The sequence below is a fragment of the Schistocerca piceifrons genome, chromosome 5 (assembly GCF_021461385.2).
Source record: "Schistocerca piceifrons isolate TAMUIC-IGC-003096 chromosome 5, iqSchPice1.1, whole genome shotgun sequence".
NCBI lineage: Eukaryota > Metazoa > Arthropoda > Insecta > Orthoptera > Acrididae > Schistocerca > Schistocerca piceifrons.
The window spans coordinates 519777550-519804270 of NC_060142.1; the positions used below are offsets into that span (position 1 = coordinate 519777550).

General features: G+C 41.2%; 1 protein-coding gene across 1 annotated transcript in view; it reads left to right on the plus strand.

Moving 5' to 3' along the window:
• LOC124798132 (la protein homolog) overlaps positions 1-26721 on the plus strand; it is a 48704-nt gene that overhangs the window by 14001 nt on the left and 7982 nt on the right. The window contains exons 4-7 of the mRNA XM_047261396.1: positions 3389-3571; positions 19462-19604; positions 22685-22760; positions 23503-23685. Coding sequence (XP_047117352.1) covers positions 3389-3571; positions 19462-19604; positions 22685-22760; positions 23503-23685 — 585 coding nt within the window. The remainder of the gene's footprint in view (positions 1-3388; positions 3572-19461; positions 19605-22684; positions 22761-23502; positions 23686-26721) is intronic.

The following is a 26721-nucleotide window of genomic DNA, read 5'->3' on the forward strand; positions in this document are numbered from 1 at the left end:
GATATGTTCTGCATCCTGGAGGACCACCTCACTATGGATAAATTGGAATGAAAGTAAATCAGTCCATTAGTCCTGTTTGGTACTGGTACCACACAATCAAGCAATATTCTGGAACTGGTCACATGAGTGAATTGTAAGCAGTTTCCTTTGTAGACTACAACCATCTCTTCTGAACTGCACAGATATGAGTTATAACACATTCTCCACTCCCATGCTTATCTCGGTCTCATCCTGTGGTAACATACTGTCCCCACACTCTGCTCCCCCCCCCCCCCCCCCCCCCTCCCCCTCCAGATTGTCTGCATCTCAAGTGATACATGCCTTCCAGGCCAAGATGGAGTTGGCAGTCATGCGTGCATGAGGTGTGCTTGCTTGTGTATATGAATGGTGTCTGTCTTTTGCTTTGGTAATCACTGTTGTTGCACCCACTTCATGATCACTGATAAGTTTCAATGCGGGCATCATCGGGTCTGTTTTTTGCCATTAGATCCAATATATTTCCAGCATGAGTGGGTTTTGTAGCTATCTTTTTCTAGGTAGTTTTCAGAAAAGGCATTTAGTAATGTTTCACAGGATGAAATTATTATATGCCCTCCCCTGATACCGAGTCTTCCTCAAACAGTCTTGTATGCAGCTTCAATTTCTATCTCAGTGGATTTGAGTTTCTTGTTTACTGTGACAAATACACATCCTCCATTTCCTGTTTGCCTATCCTTTTGGTATACACTAAAATTTTCCCCAGAAATCTCACTGGTATCAATTTCAGGTTTCAACCAGCTTTCTGTACCTAGTATTAGGTGTGCTTCCTTGCTTTTTCATGAGCACTTTAAACTCTGGCACTTTGTTGTGAATGCTTCAGCAGTTTCCCATTAGGATTTTAATACTCTCATCTGTGGGAGGCAATTCTTTCAATCTTGTTCCGATGCTTCTGGGTTTCCTACACGTATCATTATCTGGATTGGATGGAGAGTCTTGTAATCTAAAAAGCTCTTGTATGCATCCCACACACAGCTTCCTGAGTTGCAGCCTTTATGTAGTACACACCTGACCCATTTAGGAGGACCCTACAGTTCTCAACCCTATGGTGCAAGTCCAGGAAGACACAGCCTAGCTTACCTCAGAACCTTTGAAGTATGTGATTCAAACCTTCCACTCAACTCAGAACCAGAGGCCACTATCAGTTCTGGGACAGTGGTGCAAATTGTGAGCTTCATTAAAACTCCATGAGTAAGGTTAGTCTTCTCAATCCCTTGTGCTGGATGACCTTGGAGCCCAGACGACAGCCATCATTTGTGCCAGTGTGTGCCACAGCCTGGAGTTGGTTGCACCCTCGATGGCTACTGGATTAGCATCTTCAAGATTTTGAATGAGGTCCCCAGACTTACCCACAGTGCACTTGTCATATCCCTAAGTGAGTACCAACATTTGCCATATGTTTTAACTGCCAACAATAGACCACCTACCCTTCTGCATTTGCTTCCTCTTGACACTGGGCAAAACAGGTTCGTCCAAAACAGGTTAAGGAGGTTCGTCCAAAACAGGTTAAGGAGGTTCGTCCAAAACAGGTTAAGGGAGTCCCACTGGCTCAGTTTTTCAGTGAAAGGCAGCACCTCATACTTGTTGGTTGGAGGGGATTTGTAAAACAAAACTGCCCCCAGTCCTCCCTGGTCTCTATCCATCCTGTACAGGATGCCTAAATCTACCATTGAAACACCATTCAGTCAAATGGATGAGTAATGATGTATCCCAAACGTTCTGCACAGGAGACAGGATCTCCAAGAGGGACAGCACTTCATGTACCTTTGGTACAGGTGCCACAGGTATGTGACCCTAGGGAGTTCTCCCAGTGCACTGATTTGTAGCAGCTGCCAAGTGTTTGACAGTAGTCAGGGCAATTTCCAGCTCCTTACATATGTGAACCTATTCATTCCGTGTTCAGAAGTAGCATTTACAGAGGGGTTGCATTTTGGCTAGTGCAGTGTATTAAAGGACAGTGAACAAATATCTTCAAATTAGTCTCCTGATTATCTTTTAATCCGCTGAGCTAAAAACTTAAATAACTCCTTAAGAGAATTGAAGGAAGTACACAAGATGAGATTTCTGTTAAGGCAACAGAAAATGTGGTAAAAATTGCTAGTTTCCTCAAACTTTTTGAGGTTTGATATAGTTAGCAAACTGGAAAACAGATAAGTTACAATAAATATAAGTAAAGTATACTCTTCTGTAAAGGAAAACCATTAGTCATCACTGTAGAATCTAAGTGACTGCAAGAATGTACTGAAACTCAGCTGCTTTATCGATTCTGTGTGGGACAGTAATGAACTACAGTAATTTTACTCCCAAAACAAGCCACTTCTTCTGTACAAAAACTTCATTCTAGGTTACATTTAACAGATTGTGATCTTTGCATTCACATTCCAGTTAAAGCTGCTTCCGGGAACTCCACTGTTGCAAGAAATTGCTGTGATTCTCTCTTCAAGTACTACTCAAAGTAGTGTCAAAATATATTTTCAAAAGTGCTGCTCAAGGGTCTGCTTCTAGTGACAAAGCAGAGGGGTTTCAAACCAAAGTTGAGAGCTTTCCTATTTCGTCTCAACAGATACTATAAGGAAATTTCATTTTTGGCTGTGTTGAAATGAACTTTCAAATAGAAACCAAGTATTATTTACCTTATCACCTACTCTCATTTCAGTTTACCCAAATCATTTCAGATGTGCTGAAATAGTTCTTACCAAATGAAAGTGGGGAGCTGTTTCCTCTCTAGCACACCCATTAATGACCTTTTCAAAATTAAGTAAATTTGTATTCATTTGCTTTGTGCAGTATACTTTTCTCTGTGAGCAACCTTATATCTGTATACTGTCCTTTGAACATGTGATAAAGTTCTAATGGAATTTTAATAGAAAAGAGTTGTGGGATTATTGGATGTTGATAAATTTAATTTGTATCTTGTTGGAGTTGGTTATGCTGCCAGTTTTGATCACTTGATGGAATGACTACATCTATTTGGAATGAATTTTGTTGTGACAGTTATCCATAGTTTAGCTTGTTGTAGGTTGGGTTGAGGTTTAGAAAAACCAACAAATGTGCTACCTGAAGAGGTTCTAAAATTATTGAAAAGATGAAGTATGAGTTCAGAGGTTACGCTCCTTGTGGATAGATGGTTTGTCATTGGTCAAAGCAGATTTTCTGTATCTGTGACAGCTCTTTATCCATCAATTTTCAGATTTGTCCTAGAGTAGCCCACAGGCATAATGGGATGTAACTCTAATCAGAATTTGTTAGAACTTCACATTGAGTTTGTAATATGTATGTGTTTTACATGTTATTAAGATATGGAAAGGGTCAGGTGTGTGTGTCCAAGGTTTATCATTCTTTTTGTTTGCAGATAAGTGAAGATCGCTCCAAAATACGTAGATCGCCAGACCAGCCACTACCTGTATGGAATGAAGAACGGCGGAAGGAGCTAATGACTCGCACTCTTTACTTAAAAGGCTTTCCTGTACAGGATACTACTCTTGACAAACTGTTAGACTTCTTTGCGCAGCACTCGACAGTTGAAAATGTTCAGGTAAGCAGTGGCACCAGACAATTTCAAGATATTGTGCTGGTGTAAAACTACAGGGGAGATTGAGTCATACAGTTGAAAACTAATTTTGCTTCATAAGTATTTGTAGCATTATACATAAAATTCTCTTTGACCAATGAAAAGTACTTTGATGTTCTTACAGCATAGGTGGTCTTTGTCTTCTTAACAAGCTCAACCCCTGGAGTAAAATTTACCTTGCATTGTGCAGCACGAGAAGGTTTCTTGGGGGTTTTGGTGCTGGGTTTACTTGTGTTGTACATGAAGGAAAGGTTAGGGTTCAGTACAATATTTGCCAGATAAGTTATTAGTTACTTTCATGACATCACATTTATTGGGTTTATTGGCTTTGCCAACACGCAACCAAATTATTATCTACTGTTTCAGCATGGGTCAAGTCCCATGTCCTATATTTTCTGCCTTGGTCACCCAGGAGATTAATGAATGTGCTAGAACATATACTCTGTTTAGATGATACTTACTACTACATAATAACTGAAAGACCCACTTTGATTGGTCCTGATTGTCAGTTGTTTGGAACAGTCCAGATCATTCAAACATTGTAAAAAGGAACAATAAAAAATCATAAAAATGTTAGTATTTCACTCCAAATACTCTCGAATACCTAAAAACATGAAGTACTTCTGAATTCACTAAGTATTCAACAAAACCCTAATGTGAAAGGAAATACATTGTTCATTACCTTCAGCAATCACTTACATTTACTTAACTTTCATTCATCTAATCGATTTTCAGAGGTATATTGATGCTTGTCTCTTGCTCTTGCCTAAATATGCCCCCTAAGTTCGAACACATCCCCATGAAAACTGTATAATGGAAAGCTTGAAACCATTGTTCAACATTCTTGAAGATTCTGGGACATTGTAGAAGAAACGTGTTGGCCACTTTGCCACTAGATTCAGGGGTTACAGGGGCATGCATGCGCAGGCGCATTATATAATAGTGCACTCTCTTGTGACTTCACCTATTTTGAAGGTATGGTATTCAAAATTAACGAATCATATAGAATATGAATGAAAAGACCACCTTTTTCATTTTTATTGTTTTTTAGGTTTTTAATTTTTGATGACACATTTACAAAACTTTTGAATACCCAACATTTTTGGTTTTTTGGATACTGTGCAGTAGTAGTATAAATTGGGTTCCTGAACTCCCGGTTTGTAAAAGAACAATATACAGCTGACCATACAAAAAATACTGGTCATAAATGACTTCCAATGTATTTGAATGTCTGACTGTGTCTTTCAGCAGAATCAAACAATGGATACTTTAAGTACGAATATCAATAATGTAAGAAAAGACAGATTGCTACTTACCATAAAGAAGACACTTAAAGTTCCAAATAGGCAACACTGTTTGTATACAGTGCCTGTCTTTTAATTGTGCCTGTATGCATCTTCAATTCTTTATGGTAAGTAGCAGTCTCTTCTCCTACATTGTTGACAGTGAGTCTGGTTTATTGTTATTGCAATCTAAACTTTGACTGGGAATTGCTGAAAATGAGTGGATGAGTTGGTAGGGATCATTGGTATATGTGATATGAGAAAGTTCTCTCCAGCTGTTTGATTTGTGGGATAATAGTAGCTTCAATGACATAATTACACATAGTTTTAATCTGAAACTAGATAGTATTACAAAGTTTGACGATTCAGATTGCTTAGTAGGTAATCTAATCATAAATCAATAAGCCATAAATACAACTTTCCAAATATACGTCTCTTAATTCCTTTAGCCCCTATGGGGGCATAGGACATCTGAGAAAATTTGCCATCCGTCTCGGTCTTTTGCCATTTGCCTCAATTCTGCCTAGGTCTAGCCAGCTCTTTTTGCTTCCCCTTCCTTTGTCCCCTTCCTTGTTCCCTGGGGTTCCATTCCAATGCTTTTCTCGATGGTTCCATCTGGCTTTCTCAATGTGTGCCTCAGCCACCCCCTCTTTCTTTCTCGTATCTGGTGTTCTATAGGTATCTGGTTTATTTGCTATAGCTCCTCATTACATATTTTTTTCTGGCCACCAGATATTCATTATTCTTTGGAGACATATATCTATGAAGCTTTGTAACTGGGATGTTATCTTTTTCCAGCTTTCACTGGTGTACAGGACAGCCTTCACATTTGTATTAAAAATATGAATTTTTTTGTACTTGTTATTTCTATTATTCCTTATTGTATACAGTGTATGAAGGCAGCATTTGCATTTTAATGCAGTTTTTCACATCTCCAGCTCCATCTTCTGTCATACTACCCAGATACAGGAATGAGTTGACAGTCTCCACCCACTGCTCCCCTATTAACAGTGGCACCTCCACATTCTCTGAATTTACTCTTTCCCTTTGTTTTGCCTATATTTATCTTGAGGCCAGCAGTCTTTTTTTTCTTTTCTTTTCTTTTTTTTTCAGCAGGTTTAATTTAGCTTGCATATCAGTCAGCCTTTAGCTAATAAAACTGTGTCATCTGCAAAATCCAAATCTTCCAGACGGCAAATTTCTAGGCAGGGACTGCTCAGGAGCATGTTATTATCAGGAGAAACAAAACAGGTGTTTGTGGATCAAAGCATGGAATGTCAGATTACTTAGTTGGGCAGGTAGGTTAGAAAATTTAGAAAGGGAAATGGATAGATTGAAAGTTACTTATAGTGGAAAGTAGTGGAGTTCGGTGGAAGGGGAACAGGATGTCTGGTCAGGATAGATTGAAAGTTACTTATAGTGGAAAGTAGTGGAGTTCGGTGGAAGGGGAACAGGATGTCTGGTCAGGTAAATACAGAGTTATACTTATAAAATCAAATAGGGGTAATGGAGGAGTAGGTTTAATAATGAGTAAAAAAAGTAGGAACTTGGATAAGCTTCTATGAACAGCAAAGTGAACACATTACTGTAGCCAAGATATACATGAAGCCCACTACCACCATAGTAGTAAAAGTTTATAAGCAAACTAGCTCTGTAGACAAGGAGCAGATTGATGACATGTATGATAAAAGAAATTATATAGATAGTTAAGGGAGACGAAAATTTAAGTCATAAGCGACTCCTGGAGAATTTTGCACAGAGCATAATTTAGTCATAGCTAACACTAGATTTAAGAATCATGAGAGGAAGTTGCATACATGGAAGAAAGCTAGAGGCACCAGGTTTCAAATTGATTATATAATGGTTAGACATTTCGGAAGCATGTTTTAAATTGTAAGCTTAAAGAAAAAATATATAAAATTCAATAAATGAATCGGCTAGAAGGCAGTTACAGGAAAAATGTAAGAATATAGAATCATATATCACTAGGGGTCAGATAAATACTGCTTACAGGAAAATTAAAGAGGTCTTTGGAGAAGAGGGAGCCACCTGTATGAATATAAAGAGCTGAATGGAAAACCAATCCTAAGCAAAAGACGGGAAAGTGGAAGGAGTATATAGTGTCTGTAAAAGTGAGATGTACTTCAGGGCAATATTAAGGAAATGGAAGAGGACATAAAGGAAGATGAGAAGGGAGATGCGATACGGCGTGAGGAGTTTGACAGCATTGAAAGATGTAATTCAAAACAAGACCCTGGTAGTAGATGATATTCTGTTACAGCTACTGATAGCCAGCCTTGGGAGAGCCAGCTGTGACAAAACACTTCTATCTGGTGACAGGTGAAATACCCTCAGACTTCAAGAAAATATAATTATTCCAATTCCAAAGAAAGCAAGTGCTGACAGGTGTGAAAATTACTGAACTATCAGTTTAATAAGCCATGGCTGCAAAATACAAACACAAATGCTTTACGGAAGAATGAAAAAACTGGTAGAAGCCAACCTCACGGAAGACCAGTTTGGATTCCAGAGAAGTGTAGAAGCACATGAGGCAATACTGACCCATGTTGACAGAATCTTCCATCAGCTCTTGATAGAACAACATTATAATAAATGAAAAGCACCAGTTTGCTTTTGTTCTACAATATTGTAGAACAAAAGCAATCTGGTTCTTTTTATTTATTTCAATACTAACCCTATGACTTATTTTAGAAGATAGTTTAAGGAAAGGCAAACCTACAGGTATAGCATTTGTAGACTTAGAGAAAGCTTTTGACAATGTTGCCTGGAATACATTGTTTAAAATTCTAAAGGTGTCAGGGGTAAAATACATGGAGTGAATGGCTATTTAAAATTTATACAGAAACCAGATGGCAGTTATAAGTATTGAGGGCATGAAAGAGAAGCAGTGGTTGAGAATGGAGTGGGATAGGGTTGTAGCCTAGCCCCGATGTTATTCAGTCTGTATATTGAGCAAGTAGTAAAGGAAACAAAAGAAAAATTTGGTGTAGGATTTAAAAGTCCAGGGAGAAGAAATAAAAACTTCCAGGTTTGCTGATGACATTGTAATTGTCGGGGACAGCAAAGGACTTGGAAGAGCAGTTGAACGGAATGCACAGTCTTGAAAAGAGGATATAAGATGAACATCAACGAAAGGAGAATGAGGATAATGAAATGTAATCAAATCAGGTGATGCTGAGGGAACTAGTTTAGGAAATAAGACACTTAAAGTAAGTGGATGAGTTTTGCTACTTGCGAAGCAAAATAACTGATGATTGAAGTATAGAGGGTATAAAATGTAGACTGGCAATGGCAAGAAAAGAGTTTCTGAAGAAGAGAAATTTAACATTGAATATGGATTTAAGAGTCAGGAAGTCTTTTCTAAATGTATTTGTATGGATGTGAAACATGGACACCAAATAGTTAAGACAAGAAGAGAATAGAAGGTTTCAAAATGTTCTGCTACAGAAGAATGCTGAAGATCAGGAGGAGGAGATACTGAATAGAATTGAGGAGAACAATAATTTGTGGTAAAACTTGTCTGAAGGAAAGTATCATTTTGTAGGACACATTCTGAGGCATCCAAGGTATCACCCATTTAGTACTGGAGGGAAGCATGGGGGTAAAAATCGTAGAGGGAGGCAGAGATGAATACAGTAATCAGATTCAGAGGGACGTAGGTTGCAATAGTTACTCGGAGATGGAGACTTGTGCAAGATAGAGTAGCATGGAGAGCTGCAACAAATCAGTCTTTGGACTGAAGACAACAACAAAAAAAAAGGCATTTTATAGTTCCAACAGAATGTATATTGTCACTTAACACACAGAAATACTTTCACCTGGGAAAAGTATATTTGCACTCAGGAAAGTGTCTTTGTTACTGGGGAATCAGGAAATTTTTCTTGTCCTCATATAGACCCTGTCATAAGGTGACAATATACACATGTGCAAAATGTAAGTTGTATCTGGGAAAATAATGAACTAGTGCATGCACATGGTGAGACTCTTTGCTAAGTTTCATTTCAAACGTGTATATGTCCACTATTGGCAGTCTTCTCCATCTGAAGCCAGACAAAACACTTTAACACCAGGTGAAGAGTTGGATGGACCCCATGGTGTCAAGTTGTGTAGGCTGTCAAAGGCTTGTCTACAAAATGCAGCTGATAGGAAAGGATGTGATCCTTTCCTCGAGAGAGGACACCTTCCTGGATATATTTTCCTCCACCCACTATGCAGTGTCATTTTTGTGCCAATGACTGTGGAATTCTTTGCACCTCATATCCAGCACAGTAGCCAGTCCGTTGTGGTGAGGCTGCCATGTACCTTGTTGGTTGTAGCCACCTGACTATACAGGGATCGCTCTGCTGGTGCCTGCTCTGGTAACTCCCCACACATGCCAAGAAGTAGATGCCAGTCACCATGTGGCATCGGGACTCCCGGCAATGGCCATCCTGCCAGGTGGCCTTTGCTGTGGCTGGGTGGCGCCCATGCGGAGGACACCTGTTCGAAGAGGGTGGCATCAGGTTGGATGACACATGCGATAAAGTGTACCATGTCATCACTTCCTGGTGATCAAACACCAGCAATCACTTAAACGTTCAAAGTCTCAGTACAGTGCAAGGAAGTATGATCCTAAATCGTTCCTCCCCCTGGCCACACCATGGAAGGAAACGCCAGGAAGGATGGCAGCGGTCCTTACTTGGCCCGTTACCTTCTCTGTACGAGAGCTGATGGGGGCTCCTTTGCGTTGATGGAACTTCAGTTTTTTGTAGATCATTTGGAGGACAAGTTAGGGAGGTGGAGGGCTTGTCCAAAATGCGGTCAGGGTCAGTCTTGATTAAATTGGCATCCTGTGCCCAGTCATGGGCATTACTCGCTTATGACAAGCTGGGAGATGTTTTCGTTACCATCACACCTCATAAGAGCTTAAATATGGTCCAGGGTATTATATTCCACAGGGATCTTCTTCTGTAGTCTGACGACCTGTGCACCAACTTAGAGCAACGAGGAGTTCATTTTGTCTGGCACGTCCATTGGTGCCCAAGGGATAATCAGGTTGCCACAGGTGCCATCATCTTGGCCTTCGGGGGTGACGTATTACGCAAGAAGGTGATGGTCTACTGCTGTGATGTCAAGAAATATATCTCTCCCCCCAATGCAGTGCTTTAAGTACTGGAAGTTCGGCCGTATGTCTTCCCGCTGTACTTCCAACATAACATGTCGAGATTGTGGATGTCCATCCCATCCCAATACTCCATGTGCTCTGCCTCCCATCTTTGTCAACTGTGAGTAGCATCATTCCCCTTGCTCACCAGCCTGCAGGATTTTACAGCGAGAAAGGAAAATCATGGAATAAGAGACCCTGGACTGACTGGCCAAGGCTAAGAGGAAACTTGAGTACCTACATCCTGTATCGATGACCACCTCTTATGCTGCCGCTATGAGAACTGTTGTAGCCCCATCAGTTTTGTGAGTTTCAGTTGGCTCTGAACCGGAAGACTACACCTGCTCCCTTGATAGTGGGGGTACTTCCTCCCTGTTGTTCCTGCACCTAGGAGCACTGTCCCTCGAACCATCTGGGACACCATTCCCCACTTCTCAGCTGGAGAAATGTCTCTTCTTCGGCTCCTCTCTAGGAAGGGGTCCCTTGGGTCACTCCCTTCTCAGGTTTCTGCTAGTGGGAAAGATGACACCTGCCAGCCTCTGAAGTGCCCAAAAGCAGCTGGTTGTAGGGCTTCACAATCATCCTCTGTCCCGGAGACAGAATCAGTGAAGCCCTCCCAACCAGAGAGACCCAAAGATCAACGAGAGAAATCAAGAAAGAAGACCCCCAAACCAAGGGAATTGGGGTGGCACCCACACCACCGCTGCCTACGAGCTCTGCTTCAGAGGATAGGTGAAGATTGTGGCGTCAGCTCAGGAGCTAGATCTCTCCAGACCGTCAGACACAATGGATATAGACTGCTCAGGCAGTAATTCGGTGGCAGCAGGTGACACTGAGGCATAGACTGCCTCATTGTTTTCTGCTTTCCCAGTCTCATGATGATGTCATTCTCTAGTGAAATGGCGACTGTTTGTTCCACCAACTGGTTGAACTATGGCAACTGTTTACGTTCACACTTGATTTCTACCCCCCCCCCCCCCCCCCACACACACACACACACACACACACACACACACACACACACACACACACACACACACAATGGTGGGAGAGCACCATCATTCTGGTACTAAAACCCGGTAAAATCCACATGTGGATAGCTATCGGCCCATCAGCCTCACCAACGTTCTCTGTAAGCTGCTGGAATGTATGGTGTGTCAGTGGTTTGGTTGGGTCCTGGAGTGACATGACCTATTGACTCATGTCAGGGTGGCTTCCGTGAGGATCACTCTACAACTGATAATCTTGTGTCCCTAGAGTCTGCCGTCCGAACAGCCTTTTCCAGATGCCAACACCTGGTTGCCGTCTGTTTTGATTTACGTAAAGCATATGACACAACCTGACGACATCCTATCCTTCCCACGTAGTATGAGTGGGGTCTCCTGGGCCCGCTCCCGATTTTTATCCAAAACTTCTGTTGCTCCGTACTTTCCATGTCCAAGTTTGTGTCTCCCATAGTTCACCCGTATTCAGGAGAATGGCATTCCGCAGGATGCCTAGTAGCAGCTGTAGGGCTGTCGGTCTCACTCTCTCTGTATTTGGATGACTTCTGCATTTTATATTGCTCCTCCAGTGCTGGTGTTGCTAAGCAGCACCTGCAGGGAGCCATTCACAAGGCGCAGCCTAGACTGTAGCCCATGTCTCCCAGTTTTCAGCTGCAAAGTCGAGTGTCGTGCACTTTTGTCGGCGTCGTACCGTTCATCCACCAGAACTTTACCTTAATGATGATCTACTCACTGTAGTGGAGACATATTGATTCTTAAGACTGGTTATCGATCCCCAATTGACTTAGGTACCTCACCTTTGTCAGCTTAAGCAGAAGTGCTGGCAGCACCTCAGTGCCCTCCACTGCCTGAGCAACACCAACTGGGGTGCAGATCACTTTACACTGCTGCAGTTCTACAGAGCCCGTGTTCAATCCCGCCTTGACTATGGGAGTCTGGTTTGTGGTTCAGCGACACCCTCAGTGTTCCATTTTCTCGAACCTGTGCACCACTACGGCGTTTGCCTAGCGATGGGAGATTTTAGAAAGAGTCCAGTGACCAGTGTCCTGGTGGAGGTCGGAGTCCCTCCATTGTGTATCCGATGTGTGCAACTGCTCGCCAGTTATGTTGCACACATTTGTAGTTCTCAGCTCCTGAATTATCGTCTCCTTATCCCCACACAAACAGTTCATATCCCGCATCGATGGCCTAGGTCAGGGCGTACGATTGCAGTTCGTGTGCAAGCGCTTCTCTCCAGACTGGAGCCCTTCGCTTCAGCACCTCTACTTGAGGTCCATTCATGTACACCTCCATGGTGTACAACGTGGCTGAAGCTTTGTCTGGACCTTTTGCATATCCCTAAGGACTCAGTTAACCCCGCTGCTCTCTGCTATCACTTCCTCCCGATTCTTGATGCGTACCGGTGGGGCTCTGAAGTTATTTACACTGATGGCGCGATGCCTGATGGTAATGTTGGCTCCCCCTATGTCTCCAAAGGCTAGATTGAACAGCATTCCTTGCATGCTGGCTACAGCGTATTCACTGCAGAGCTTGTGCAATTCAGTACATCCGTTCCTATTGTGGTACGTCGTTTCTTCACTGTTGTGACTCCCTGTGCAGCTTACAGGCTATTGACCAGTGCCACCCTCGCCATCCTTTGATAGCGAACATCCAGGGGTCCTACTCGACCCTGGAATGGTCCAGTCATTCATTGGCGTTTGTGTGGACCCCGGGACATGTCGGAATCCCAGACAACGAATTTGCAGACAGGCTACACGGAAACCGCTTCTAGAGACAGGCATCTCGGAAACCGACCTGCGTTCTGTCTTACGCCGCTAGGTTTTTCGGCTTTGGGAGATGCAGTGTCATCACAGTATGCACAACAAGCTGCATGTCATTAAGGAGACTGTGAATGTATTGAAGTCTTCCCCACAGGTTTCTCGCAGGGAATCAGTTGTCTTTTGTCAGCTCCGCATTAGCCATACATGGCTCAGACATGGTTATCTCTTCTGTTGTGAGGACCTGCCTCAGTGTCACTATGTTGTCCACCTCTTGCTGGACTGCCCACCTTTAGCTTTAGTGCATGTCCTTTGTCCCTTGGTGTCCTCCACCCTATTACTCTTAGTGTGGAAATTTTAATGTGTTGCTGAGTGGCTGGCTTCTCCTTTTTATTTTATTCTCATGGTCAGCCAGCCATGGTAATCTGCTTTCTTGTTTTTAATCTCTCTTTCCCTGTTTCTTGCATCTGTGATTTTCTTGTCCTCTTTCGTCCATTGTAGTGTTTGTTGTCCTCCTGTCATTCTTCCTTTCGCCTGTTATTGTGCCATACGTCTTTTTCTTCTTTCCCTTGGGTAATTGTTCTACTGGCAACAAGGAACCAATGACCTTGCAGTTTGACCCCCCACCCCCATTTAAACCGACCAATCTGAAATCTATTGAATTTGACACACTGTTGATGTGTGAGAGGCAGTCTGTATCTACATTGTCAATTCTGGAAATGTGCTTTGTCGGTGCTAAATGCTAGGTTATTATATTGATGAGGGAAGCAGTTGTTGCTGTTCCACTTGAAGGCTTAGATGCTAAATTCCCTTGCTTCCATCTATGGCCAAAAGTACACACATCAAAAAAAGTTTTGCATCAACCCAATTCCCAGAACTCCTGAGGATAGATGCCAACTGTGGATATTGGCCTTTGAATGTTCAGATATGTCACTAAACCTGCCCAAACATGTAAACAACCATGAATGAGCAGCGCCTATTAGACGGAGGGGGTCCAACAGCTGGTCAGTTCGTCATTCCACCAGTTCCATCGCATCCGCATTGTTACTTTTGCCAGGAAGGACTCTCAGAAAGGGACATGGAGGAGATTGAGAGACACGAACTGTCGATGGCATGCCTTGCTCAGGTTGCCCAAGGGCTACTACTGCAGTGGATGACCACTACCTATGGATTATGGCTCGGAGGAACCCTGACAGCAATGCCACCATGTTGAATAATGCTTTTTGTGCAGCCACATAACATTGTGTTAAGACTCAGACTGTGCGCAGTAGGGTGCAGCTTGCGCAACTTCACTCCCGACGTCCATTGTGAGGTGTATCTTTGCAACCACATCACCATGCAGCGCAGTACAGATGGACCGAACAACATGCTGAATGGATGGCTCAGGATTGGCATCACATTATCTTCATCAATGAATGTCACTTATGCCTTCAGCCAGACACTCATCGGAGATGTGTTTGGAGGCAACCTGGTCAGGCTGAGTGCCTTAGACACACTGTCCAGCGAGTGCAGCAAGGTGGGGGTAGCATTACATGGGGCCGACATATGCCACTGATAGTCATGGAAGCCACCGTAACGGCTGCACGATACGTGAATGCCATCCTCCAATCAATAGTGAAACTATATCAGCAGCATATTGGTGAGGCATTCATCTTCATGGATGAAAATTCGCATCCTCATTGTGCACATCTTGTGAATAGAGTGAAAAGAGCTGTTCATGACCGACGTGACCCGCCAACCACTCTAAGGGATCTAAACCGATTTGCTGTTGACGAGTGGGACAGTCTGGACCAACAGTGCCTTAATGAACTTATGGATAGTATGCCATGATGAATTCTCTATTCCAATTTTCTGTACAGGTTCCGGAACTCTTGGAACAGAAGTGATGCACAACTTTTTGATGTGTGTACTTGAGTGCTTTATACGAGGCAAGAAGTTTATGGTAATAGGCACCTCACTTCTCTGGTGACAGTGACAGTTGGTGAGAATAATAAGCAAGTGGTTGCCATGAGTCGGCTGACAGTTACTGCAGCACTGTACCAATAGCTGACTGACTTCGGGTTGCCACTAATGTTAAGGTGCATCAAGCCAGGGTGTGCCAGAAGTGCAGCATTCACCACACTGTTTTGCAGTGTTAAAAGTGGAGCACATTGCATTGTTCCACTGAACTGGAGTATTGCCTCTAACCTTTGTGCCAGCAAGTGCTGCAGTTATTGTTCCTGTTCTGCTGAACACAATACATGCCAGCAATAGAAATTACAGTCTTAGGAACTTGCATAATTCTTTAACAGTGTTTGGCTTCGGTGTATGCAGGATGGTTTCAACCTTTTCCGGGAATGGTAGGGAGCCTGCAGAAGATATCGTATGGCCAAGGAAATTAATCTCGGATTGCCTGAACACACATTTAACCATGTTGAAGACCACACATACTGCTCTGAACGCTTGAACACTTCAATAAGATGACGTTGGTGTTGCTCCTTGCTGTTGTAAAGTTTAGAATATCAAAGTAGCTAAAATGTATGCCTTGCAGAACTGACGCAATCATTGCCATGTCTGACCAACATTCCGTAAGCCAAGTCATGTACCAGGTGTTAAAGTACAAAACCGGAATTTCCCTATAAATGGTGCTAGCCGTCAGTGTAAGGCCCCTGAGACCACAGCTGCAGCGCCATCTGCTTTTGTAACGGCTGACAACGAATGTCAACACACAGTAACCGAAGTTCCACACATTGGTGTATGTTTCAAACCCATAAACAATTAAGAGTTATGTGTCTACAAACTAATATTTGCAGACAGCATTGGTTTTATGTTATCATTTGAAGAAAATTGCTGCAGAATCGCATAAATGCTTGTTGAAGCTTTCAGCAAACAACCTCTTTGGAAAGTGCTGGAAGCCGCCGAAGAAGTTCGAAGACAACAAATTGCAGGCCTTATTGGATAAAGATGATGATCAACAGGAACTCTCGAAACAACTGAATGTGATGTAGAAAGCTGTTTCTATTTGGTTGAAAGCTATGGGAAGGGTGCAGAAAGTGGGAAAATGGGTTCTACATGAACTGAATGAAAGACAGCAAACAAATCGAAAGACCGCTTGGGAAATGCTTCTTGCCAGATATAAAAGAAAGTAGTTTCTCCAATGAATAGTGACAGGTGATGAACAATGGATATATTTTGAGAATGCTAACAAGGGAACCTCCCCATCGCACCCCCTTCAGATTTAGTTATGAGTTGGCACAATGGATAGGGCTTGAAAAACTGAACACAGATCAATCAAGAAAACAGGAAGAAGTTGTGTGGAACTATGAAAAAAATAAAAGCAAAATATACAAACTGAGTAGTCCATGCGCAAGATAGGCAACATCAAGGAAAATGTGAGCTCAGGAGCGCCGTGGTTCTGTTGTTCGTGAGCAGCTGTGGAATGAAAGGTCCTTGATTCAAGTCTTCCCTTGAGTGAACAGTTTACTTTCTTTATTTTCGCAAAGTTATGAACTGTCCGTTCGTTCATTGACGTCTCTGTTCACTGTAAAAAGTTTAGTGTCTGTTTTGAAACCGCACCGCAAAACCGTGCGATTAGTAGATGAAAGGACATGCCTCTCCAATGGGAACCAAAAACATTTGATCACAAGGTCATAGGTCAACCGATTCCTCCATAGGAAAACACGTCTGATATATTCTATATGACACTGCGTGAAGGCATGTGCGTCACATGACAGGAATATGTTGTCGACCCACCTAACTTGTACACTTGGTGAATGGGTAAAAAGATTCTTCTTCCTTGCACGATTTAGGTTTTCTTGTGGATGTGGTGATCACTCCCAAAAAAGTGATAAAAACAGAAGAGTTTGTCACATAAACTGCAAAAAGTGAATTCAAGTTTCACAGTCGCACAGTTTTCCCTGTGCTCTGCCAAAACATATGGTTTTAACGTTTTCAAATTTTTCCGTGTGTAGACCGTCAAATCCTGCGTATGTCCAAGCAAATCTGAACATGTCCTGGAATTGTGGAGAGCGAAGCTGATTGTGTGAGTGCCTGAACTTTGATAATTGTCTGAAAATAAAATATTAAACTTTTCACCCGAGGAAAGACTTGAACCTAGAACCTCTCATTCTGCAGCTGCTTATGCTTCCCATGGGACCACGGCACTCCTGAGCTCACACTATCCTTGATGTTGCATATCTTGCACATGGACTACTCAGTTTGTATATTTTGCTTATTTTTTTTTTCATAGTTCCATACAACTTCTTCCTGTTTTCTCGATTGATCTGTGTTCACTTTTTCAAGCCCTATCCACTGTGCCAACTTATAACTAAATCTGAGGGGGGTGTGATGGGGAGGTTCCCTTGTGTCGCAAATCATGGGTGAATCAACGTCTCACTGCAAGACCAAATCACTTTGGAAAGAAGACAATGCTGTGTGTTTGGTAGGATCAGCATGTCATCTATTATGAGCTGCTTAAACCTGGTGAAACCATTAACACTGATCACTACCAACAGCAAATTATAAATTTAAATTGAGCGTTATATGAAAAGACCGGAATAAGGAAAAAGGCAACACATTCATATTGCCCCATGATTACGCCCCATCACACCCAGCAAAACAGCTCAGGGAAACGATCGAGGCATTGAATTAGGCAATACTAGGGCATATGGCTTATCCTCCTGACTTGGCTTCATGCGAATTTCATCTATTTGCAATCACTGGGAGACACACTCACTGAACAATGCTTCAATTAGTATGAAAATGGCTCACTGACTGGTTCGCTTCAAAAGAGCTGTTTTTTTTTTTTTTTTTTTTTTTTTTTTTTTTTTTTTTTTTTTGTGTGTGTGCCATTCAAAGCCTGCCGGAGAGATGAGAGAAATGTATAAATAGCAATGGAGATTATTTTGAATAAAATTACAGATGTGTAATTATTGCAACCAAATTCCAGTTTCATACTTCTACACCTGGTACACCACACTCAAATAACCCAAATGAAGTGATAATAGCTAGTTTTGTATGCCTTTGTCTGCTACTGGAGTCCAGGTATAGGCTTTGACAAAGTAGAGTACACTGGATATGGTTGCACCATCCAAGGTGCAATTCTAGTCTTGCATTGACAGCACTGGGTAGAGATATGGCACAGTTCTGGCGTTAGTGTGATACTCTCCACATGGATACTACGCTCCACATTTCTTAGGTACTACGTGTAGAGGGGACAACCATGGCCAGTAGGTTATAATAATGCCTTCTTTGAGTGTGGTGTAATATTCTGCTTTAGTGATAACCAGGCAATTAGGTGACAAACTCCTAGGTCTGCATGATATTAGTGGGACATCAGTAATTTTCGTATGGTGCACTGTATTATGTAGCACTTGTTCAGGAGTCAAAGCTTCGAATTAATATAACAGAGGCATACTTTAATCACTCCATTGTGTTAGCTTGGTGCTGTGCATTGCTGCACTGCAGTGAAATCCTGTAGTAGTTGTGTCAGTAATGCTGTCAATGAGCCGAGCATTCATTGTCCATCATGCATTTCAATAGTTACGGAGTATGGATGTAGGTGGTAATTAGACAAAATATCAGCACCCATTATTGCTATAGAGGGCTGACATAGTCTGAAATCCAGTTCTGTTAACTGTGTTCCCTATGTCAATATGGAATACTTGCTCATTGCTGACTAACAGAATGCCATCAGAGGTCTGCAGCGATGCACTATAGTTCATGGCAATATACTTAAATGAAAACCATTGTCCACCAAATATTTTTATCCTGATTTCCTGTTGCTGATAAACAGCTGCACCTATAACAGTCTTCTGCTAACATTTGGGAAGGAACTCAGTGCAGTACATCTCTCTGCCTGCTCATTGAACTTGAGATGATACCAGCATATGTAATGATCTGCATTAGAAGATGCAGCATTAGTCAAGGAAGGACTCCATGATCTATGGTATCACTGTCTATCTTTGGTGGTGCTGCTTTGAGACAACATAATGACATAGGGGTCACCACCTTTCAGGTGCATCTAGAATAATGGCTGTCCAGTCTTTGATAAGCATGGACTTACTAAGCCAAGTGGTGGTGCTTGAAATATCACTCTCATGAACTGTAAAACATAGAGATGCACTAAAGTACATAACAGGTCTGAGCTGTGACCAGATTAGGAGACATTTCACATGAAAGCAGAATTGTACCTGAATACTTGTAACTTGGAAACACTATAACTAAGTTCAAATTAAAACGCAAGAAGTACGTAATGCCAAAAATGAACGAATAAACTGTTGTTGCTTGCAAGCTCAGGTGAAAGTGTTCATGAAGATAAGTGCATTTATGACAACTTGCTGCAAGCAGCAGGAGGAAAATACATTTTGTTAAGTGCAAATGCTAATCCAATAATCTGTAGCTATTCCACATTGTGTATATGCTGATTGACTTTTATGTGTGGGTAGTTAGTCATATTAGTCAATTGGTCCTGTTCTTTGTTCAGAGACAATGCAATATAGTCTAGTCTGAAGCCTTCAAGGTACTGTATATACCATTTTAGTTTACATTACTTCACTCTTGCAGGGGAGAGAATTTTATTCCTATGAAGAAAATTACTTCCATATTCATTATGAACCTGTCACACAACAGGTAAAATAAAAAATCTTAAGCTAGTCATTTATTACAGATGCGGACATACAAGGACAAAGCAACAAATAAATTTGTATTCAAGGGATCAGTGTTTGCCACTTTCCCTACTAAAGAAAAAGCTGAAGAATTCTTGAACAAGGAAATAAAATATGATGGGAATGATCTAATCAGGAAATGGCAGTAAGTAAAAATTTTTGCTTTCCTCTTTACTGACCTAAAATGCATTTGAAATTTATATGGGAAGAACACAATTATTAATGTATTTGAATAGTTTTCTTGGACATAGGCATCTTTCTTAAGGAGGGAAAAGGCCATAAGCATAGTAAAGTTAGTAATATCGTAAGTTCAGAAAGTAAATGTCTCGTACTTGATTAAGGGAAGTACACTATCTCATTCTAAGTAAGAAGACGTAACAAAAGTTGTATGTGCAACAGACAGTGTGGTGACAATGAATTTTCTTTTGTTTGGAACACACAGCTTGTCAGTGTGAACTGTGGAATATTTTAGTTTGTACCGATTTTTGAAATTGTGTGTGTGTGTGTGTGTGTGTGTGTGTGTGTGTGTGTGTGTGTGTGTGTGTGTGTGTGAGAGAGAGAGAGAGAGAGAGAGAGAGAGAGAGAGAGAGAGAGAGAGAGAGAGTCTTTCTGCACTAGTGCATAAGTATGTCAAAGGGCATGTGTAAAATGGATTGAATATATACTGTGAGTGCATATGTGCTATCACGTCTCAGTGCCCTCAAAATAGTGACACAGAAAGAATTTATTGTGCTTGGGAAACATGAATATCTGTAAGTAAGGTTAATACATCAATGAGAAATCTACTTTCCAAGCAATGGCAGCAGAATACACGTACAAAAGCTATTGAAAATTAGGTTTGAATGGAAAGGAAAAGGACAAGGACAGATGAGGTTTAGTAATCGCAAGAGTTCAGAAAAGTCGCCCAAGACCCCCGGTCATGGGAGACTTACTGGATAGAATGGGGATAGATGGTGTATAATTGAAACACACACTATCCTGTTGCAGAACATTGTGTAAAATGTGACAGTTCTGACCCCGGTGCCCGTTGCATATGTGCCATGTGGATTCTTCCTCCAGAGACTAGCTGCTCAGATCTCTACGGGTGGGGGCTTGTCTTTAACTTAGGTTAATTTCTTTGGCTTCAGCAATTCTTCTTGGTAACTATTTCTTTCTTCAGCCCTTTTAATTTTCTATATATTTTATTTTCTGACCTTTCTATTTCCTCCCCACCTCTACAACAACAATCAGTCCTTCCGTTTCTCCCCTGATTTGGGGTTCTGGCTGACTATCAAACTCTACACATGGCCTAAACAAAAATGGAATATTATAACCTACACTACATGATCAAAAGTATCCGGACACCCCAAAATGTTTGTTTTTCCCATTAGGTGCATTGTGCTACCACCTGCTGCCAGGTAGTCCATATCAGTGACCTCAGTAGTCACTAGACATCATGAGAGAGCAGACTGGGGCACTCTGCAGAACTCTCTGACTTAGAATGTGGTCAGGTGATCGGGTATCACTTGAGTCATACGTCTGTACACAAGATTTCCACACTCCTAAACATCCCTAGGTCCACTGTTTCCGATGTGATAGTGAAGTGGAAACATAAAGGGACACAAAAGTGTATTGGCTGACCTCGTCTGTTGACTGACAGAGATCGCTGGCAGTTGAGGGTCGTAATGTGTAATAGGCAGACATCTATCCAGACCATCACATGGGAAATCCAAACTGCATCAGGATCCACTGCAAGTACTGTGACAGTTAGGCAGGAGGTGAGAAAACTTGGATCTCATGGTCGAGCAGCTGCTCATAAACCACACATCACTCTGGTAAAGGCCAAATGACGCCTCGCTTGGTGTAAGAAGCATAAACATTGGACGATTAAATAGTGGAAAAACGTTGTGTGGAGTGACCAATCACGGTACACAATGTGGCGATCCGATGGCAGGGTGTGGGTATGGCGAATGTCTGGTGCACGTCGTCTGCCAGCATGCGTAGTGCCAACAGTAAGATTCGGAAGCGGTGATGTTATGGTGTGGTCATGTTTTTCATGGAGAGGGCGTGCACCCCTTGTTGTTTTTGCATGGCACTATCACAGCACAAGCCTACATTGATGTTTTAAGCACCTTTTTGCTTCCCACTGTTAAAGAGTAATTTGGGGATTATGATTGCATATTTCAACACGATGGAGCACCTGTTCATAATGCATGGCACCGAGCGAGGTGGCGCAGTGGTTCAATGCTGCCTCCAGCCATCCTGATGTAGGTTTTCCGTGATTTCCCTAAATCGCTCCAGGCAAATGTCGGGATGGTTCCTTTCAAATGGCACAGCCGACTTCCTTCCCTAATCCGATGAGACAGATGACCTCGCAGTTTGGTCTCTTCCCCCAAACAACCCAACACATAATGCATGGCCTGTTGTGGAGTGGTTACATGACAATAATATTCCTGTAATGGACTGGCCTTCAGAGTCCTGACCTGAATCCTTTAGAAAACCTTTGGGATGTTTTGGAACGCCGACTTCATGCCAGGCCTCACTGACAGGCATCGATACCACTCCTCAGTGCAATGGGCTCCCAATCCCAAGAAACCTTCCAGCACCTGATTGAATGTATGCCTGCAAAAGTGGAAGCTGTCATCAAGGCTTAGGGTGGGCCAACACCATAATGAATTGCAGCATTACTGATGGAGGGTGCCATGAACTTTTAAGTCTCTATCAGTCAGGTGTCCGGATACTTTTGATCATAGTGTATTAACTTCTGTGCTAGTGGAAATTAATCTTTCCACCTATTGCAAGGACATGTGCACAGTTGAACAGAAAAGGGCGGCAGTGTGTGGGTGCACCTCCAAAAGATTTAAAAGAGTATTTTAGTGTTGTATGGATGGTTGCCTTGGCAATTTTTAGTGAGTTCAGTCAGCCACAAATTTCTGAATCTTCTCCCTCCACACTCCCCTAATAACATTTTCTTCACCGAAGAATAAGTTATTTGTTTATATTTTGTTCGTACGTGAACATCAGTGAAGTACATGTTTAAATAAAATTAGGTGTCAAAATTATTAAAATTTAAAGTATGCTAAATAAGTGAACAAATCAGCCAATGGGTAATTTTTTCAGCAAATTGCTCTTGATTATTTCGTATATATGCTATTTGTTGTTACTTTCCTTTTGCTGTCTGGTAAGATAGAGATAATACACTTATTTTAAAACATTAATTTAGGAAAAAAATGTTATTTTACACAGATCTGTCTATGTAGAAGAAAAGAGAAAAGAACGAGAAGAAGCAAAGGCAAAGAGGAAAGGTGGTGCACAGAATGAGGTTTGTATATTTATCTACACTTAACTGAACTCAAAAATATTAATATAAAAGAAAAATATTGTAGATAAATCCATACTGTACAGTCAGTAGTCCAAGTATGTATCTCACAGACCGTAACTTGCAGTCCTAAACAAAGTTCATTCCAGGAGACATAATTAAGGGGGAGATTTTTACCACTGAGGTTAATTTGTTGTTAGAAATTAATCTTCAGTGTCATTGCAAGAGACATCTCTTATTTTAAAAGCTGGGAATTATTTGGTTAAGTAACAGTATTAGAGAAGGAAAGTTGCTACTCACCATATAACAGAGATGCTGAGTCACAGATAGGCACAACAAAAAGATTCTCACAATTGTAGCTTTTGGCCCTTAAGGTCTCTCTCTCTCTCTCTCTCTCTCTCTCTCTCTCTCTCTCTCTCACACACACACACACACACACACACACACACACACACACACACACACACACGTGTGTGTGTGTTTTTATTGATAAAGACCTTAATGGCCAAAAGCTATAATTATGAGAATCTTTTTGTTGTGCTTATCTGTGACTCAGCATCTCTGCTACATGGTGAGTAGCAACTTTCCTTCTCTAATATTGATACAGTCCTTCCTGGATTTTCCATTGTTTGATTCTTTGGCATAGTGTCACTTCAGTGATTATCTTCTTGTGATGAATGCAGTTACTGATTCATTCTAGAAATGTCTTCTAACACATATTAATCATTTAACATGTTTATTTCAGGCTGATAAAAAGGCTCTCCCCAAGGGTGCAATCTTGCATCTGAAAGGCCTTACCAGTGATATTTCAAGGGAGCAAATAAATGAGAAACTGTCAGGATATGAGGCAGATGTAGCTTACATTTCTTATGACAAAGGGGATGAAGAAGGCTGGATCAGACTTCAAGGTGAAAACTCTACAAAAGCTGTGAGTATGAAATACCAGTTAATATCAGGCAGAATTGATGGCCGGTACTTACCTTAATCAAGCAGAAATTCAAAATACTGCCAGTATAAAACCTTAAAGTGAGAAGGAAAAATCCTTAAGTGTCAGCATTTTGATGTTCCTTTATTTGTGAGGAAAATTGGGTTTTTTGGGCTAAGTTGGAAAGCAGGATTGGTTCTCAACTTCCAGCTTGAGAGATAAGAGACAAAAGATACAAAAGACTTCAGAAAATAAAGTTCACACCCATTCAACCCTTTTCCTTCCTGAACAGGAACATAAGTTCAAAAAGCTGGACTAGTTTTTTCCCCTCTATTTTTAAGAGTTTCAATCAGCATTAGTTTGAATTTTGCCTCATGATCAACATTTGTCTGCTTTTATTTTAACTGTGTAATTACTGTTTTTTCTGGTGAATCTCTTTGGTCATATTAACAATTATATGGAATGACTAGATTACTACTCATCACATAGAGAATGTGTTGAGTCATAGGAAAGCATAATGGAAATAGTGGTAGGAATATTTTCAGCTTTCAGTCTGTCAAAACTAAAGAACACCACATGGCCACTTGAGTCTTGGTCATATTGTCATATTGTGATATTTTGCTCTGGACATGATCTTCATTGTTGTTTTAAAGTTATATATAGATTATTTTGTAATCTCCTATAAGGTGACCTTCTGCAAACACTTAGAGCCATTTGTTTAGATTTACAGCAACAAGCTACCCTTTTCATTAAGTGAAAAATCTGAACAAGTCTTGAAACATGTTCATCTTCTCTTTACAATATTTTCACTCACTTTCTCACATGAGTTACAGAAATATGTAATAAACTTAAAATTTCTTTTTCCAGGGCACTAAATGATATTTCAGGGAATTAATGTGCATGGTGGTGTCAGATGTCAAATGGACCCTTTTCAAGCTTTTGTGATTTTTATCTTTAATGTTATTACAAATTAAAATTACGATGTGAGGTGTCTTTCATTGCATTGAGGCGAACTGTCTAAAGATCTGCTTAAAAAGTTAACACTGTCTATTGTAAACACTCTTTAAATTGATTATATGATGCTAATATACTAATTATAGTTTTTTGTCAAATGTTGTGGACACTCCTTCAGCGAATGTTCTGTATTGTAACTTAAGCCCCATCCCCTTCAGGATTGACAAGCAGCAGCTCGTACTTGATTCTATTTCCACAACATGTGCAATTAAAAACTTCATAGTTTGTCTCCAGTGTCCTCATTTGGATTGTTTGAGTAATCAGGAAGTCTTCGTTGTCTCCCTGGCAAGCACTAAAAACCTTCTGCTCCAGTTAATGAATCCTTCCCTGAATGGGTCCCCTGAAAATTTGGCATATTGAACTGGTGATTGTTGATCTGATCTTCATGTGATGCCACTTCTGTGACTCCAAATTTTCTTCCTGCTGTGGTTGTTTTTAACCTAAGATTCATGAAGTATTAACTTCCACATTTCTCAACAGTCACAGCTGTGAGTTGTATCAGTTATTAATCGCTACAATTTACTGTATTATAGCACTTTCACTGAGCAAAATGAATAACAATATTTTAACCTCTCAGTTCCCAAGCACTGAATCAGCAGAAATCTGACCACTTTGGGCTGATGTTACACTGGAATAATTTGCTGCTAATCTTGAAAACCAACAATGCTGTCTAAACAGTTCTGGCTTTAGTACCTTTGTTGAACCTCCTGATTTTGTAGTGCTACGTTCAGTGTGATTATATTGCATGAATTAATTTTTCTCCCTTAGCAGTGTATATATACTATTGCCAGGTATTTGGTCTATTCATAAAATCAGTTCAGTTTCAATTATATTTGGATCCAGGAGACCTGCTGGTTAAATGTATTAAAATGTTCATAAAAAGCTAGGTACTGGTATTTCCTATTGTTGACAGCATGATGAAATTCACTGACCACCATCACTACCCTCACCACATTATGCTAAACTAGTAACAGTGCAGCCCATCCCACACTTATAACATCAAATTAAAATTCTGCCTGTCTTCAGGTAAGAAAGCTTCATCAACAAATTTAAGACAAGCCATGTATTAAGCTTTTACACAATGGATACAATGGGAATCATAGTCAGCCAGTTGCGCATCGAAAATTCTGATATAAACTGGTCCTTCTCAGAACAAGTCATAACACATTACGTATTGTGTGACAAGAGAAGAGACATCATAAGGGTTAGTCAACAGCAAAATGTTCCATATAAATGCTATGCCATAGCCATAGGGCTTAGTCAACAGTAAAAATGTTCCAAATAAAATTTACAGTTGTGGACAGTTGCCTTTCTCTAGATCCCAAGTCATGTGGGTATCCAGGGCAACAAATAGACCAACAGTTTGGATAGAGGAGCACTTATTTACTTTGATGATCCAACATGTGGATTTGCAGGTGTACATAAACTATCTGCTCACCTCAGAAATTGAACAATGTATGGTGGGTTGCTGCCCCATCTGATAACCATGGCACAATCGAGGGGACTACTGCAACATGGCACTCAGCCTTCTGCTTCTCCCAGAAGGAATCCACTGTTCTATGTTGTCTCCATGTTAATCATATCAGTTTTGTGTTAAGACACCCTCACATTGTGGTTGCAGAGCCTTATGGTTGGTGGAATGCCCCTTACGTTTGGTCCTCATAGCTAAATATGGACTTCATGACTTGTTGCCTTGGATATTGACAGACTCTTCAGTGATTGAACTGGTTCTCAGCTTTCTTCATGAATGTGATTTTTATTCTCAGTTTTTAGGTCTTAATCTGTTTGGAGCAGGGGTAGCTCCTGTTGTGTAGTGGGTCTAGGGATCTGCCTCCTTGGCCAGACCATCCCTTTTACTGTGCTTCAGTTACTTTTAGATACAGTTTGCCTCCTTTTTTGCCACAGCCAAGTTTCCATTGTAGATGTTGGACTCTCAAGAGTGTGTTGTGCTCTTGACTGTAATGGCTCAGGAGTGAGAAGTTTGCTATTGAAAGCAGAGCCCTGGGGATGCCCACCTGCTGGCTT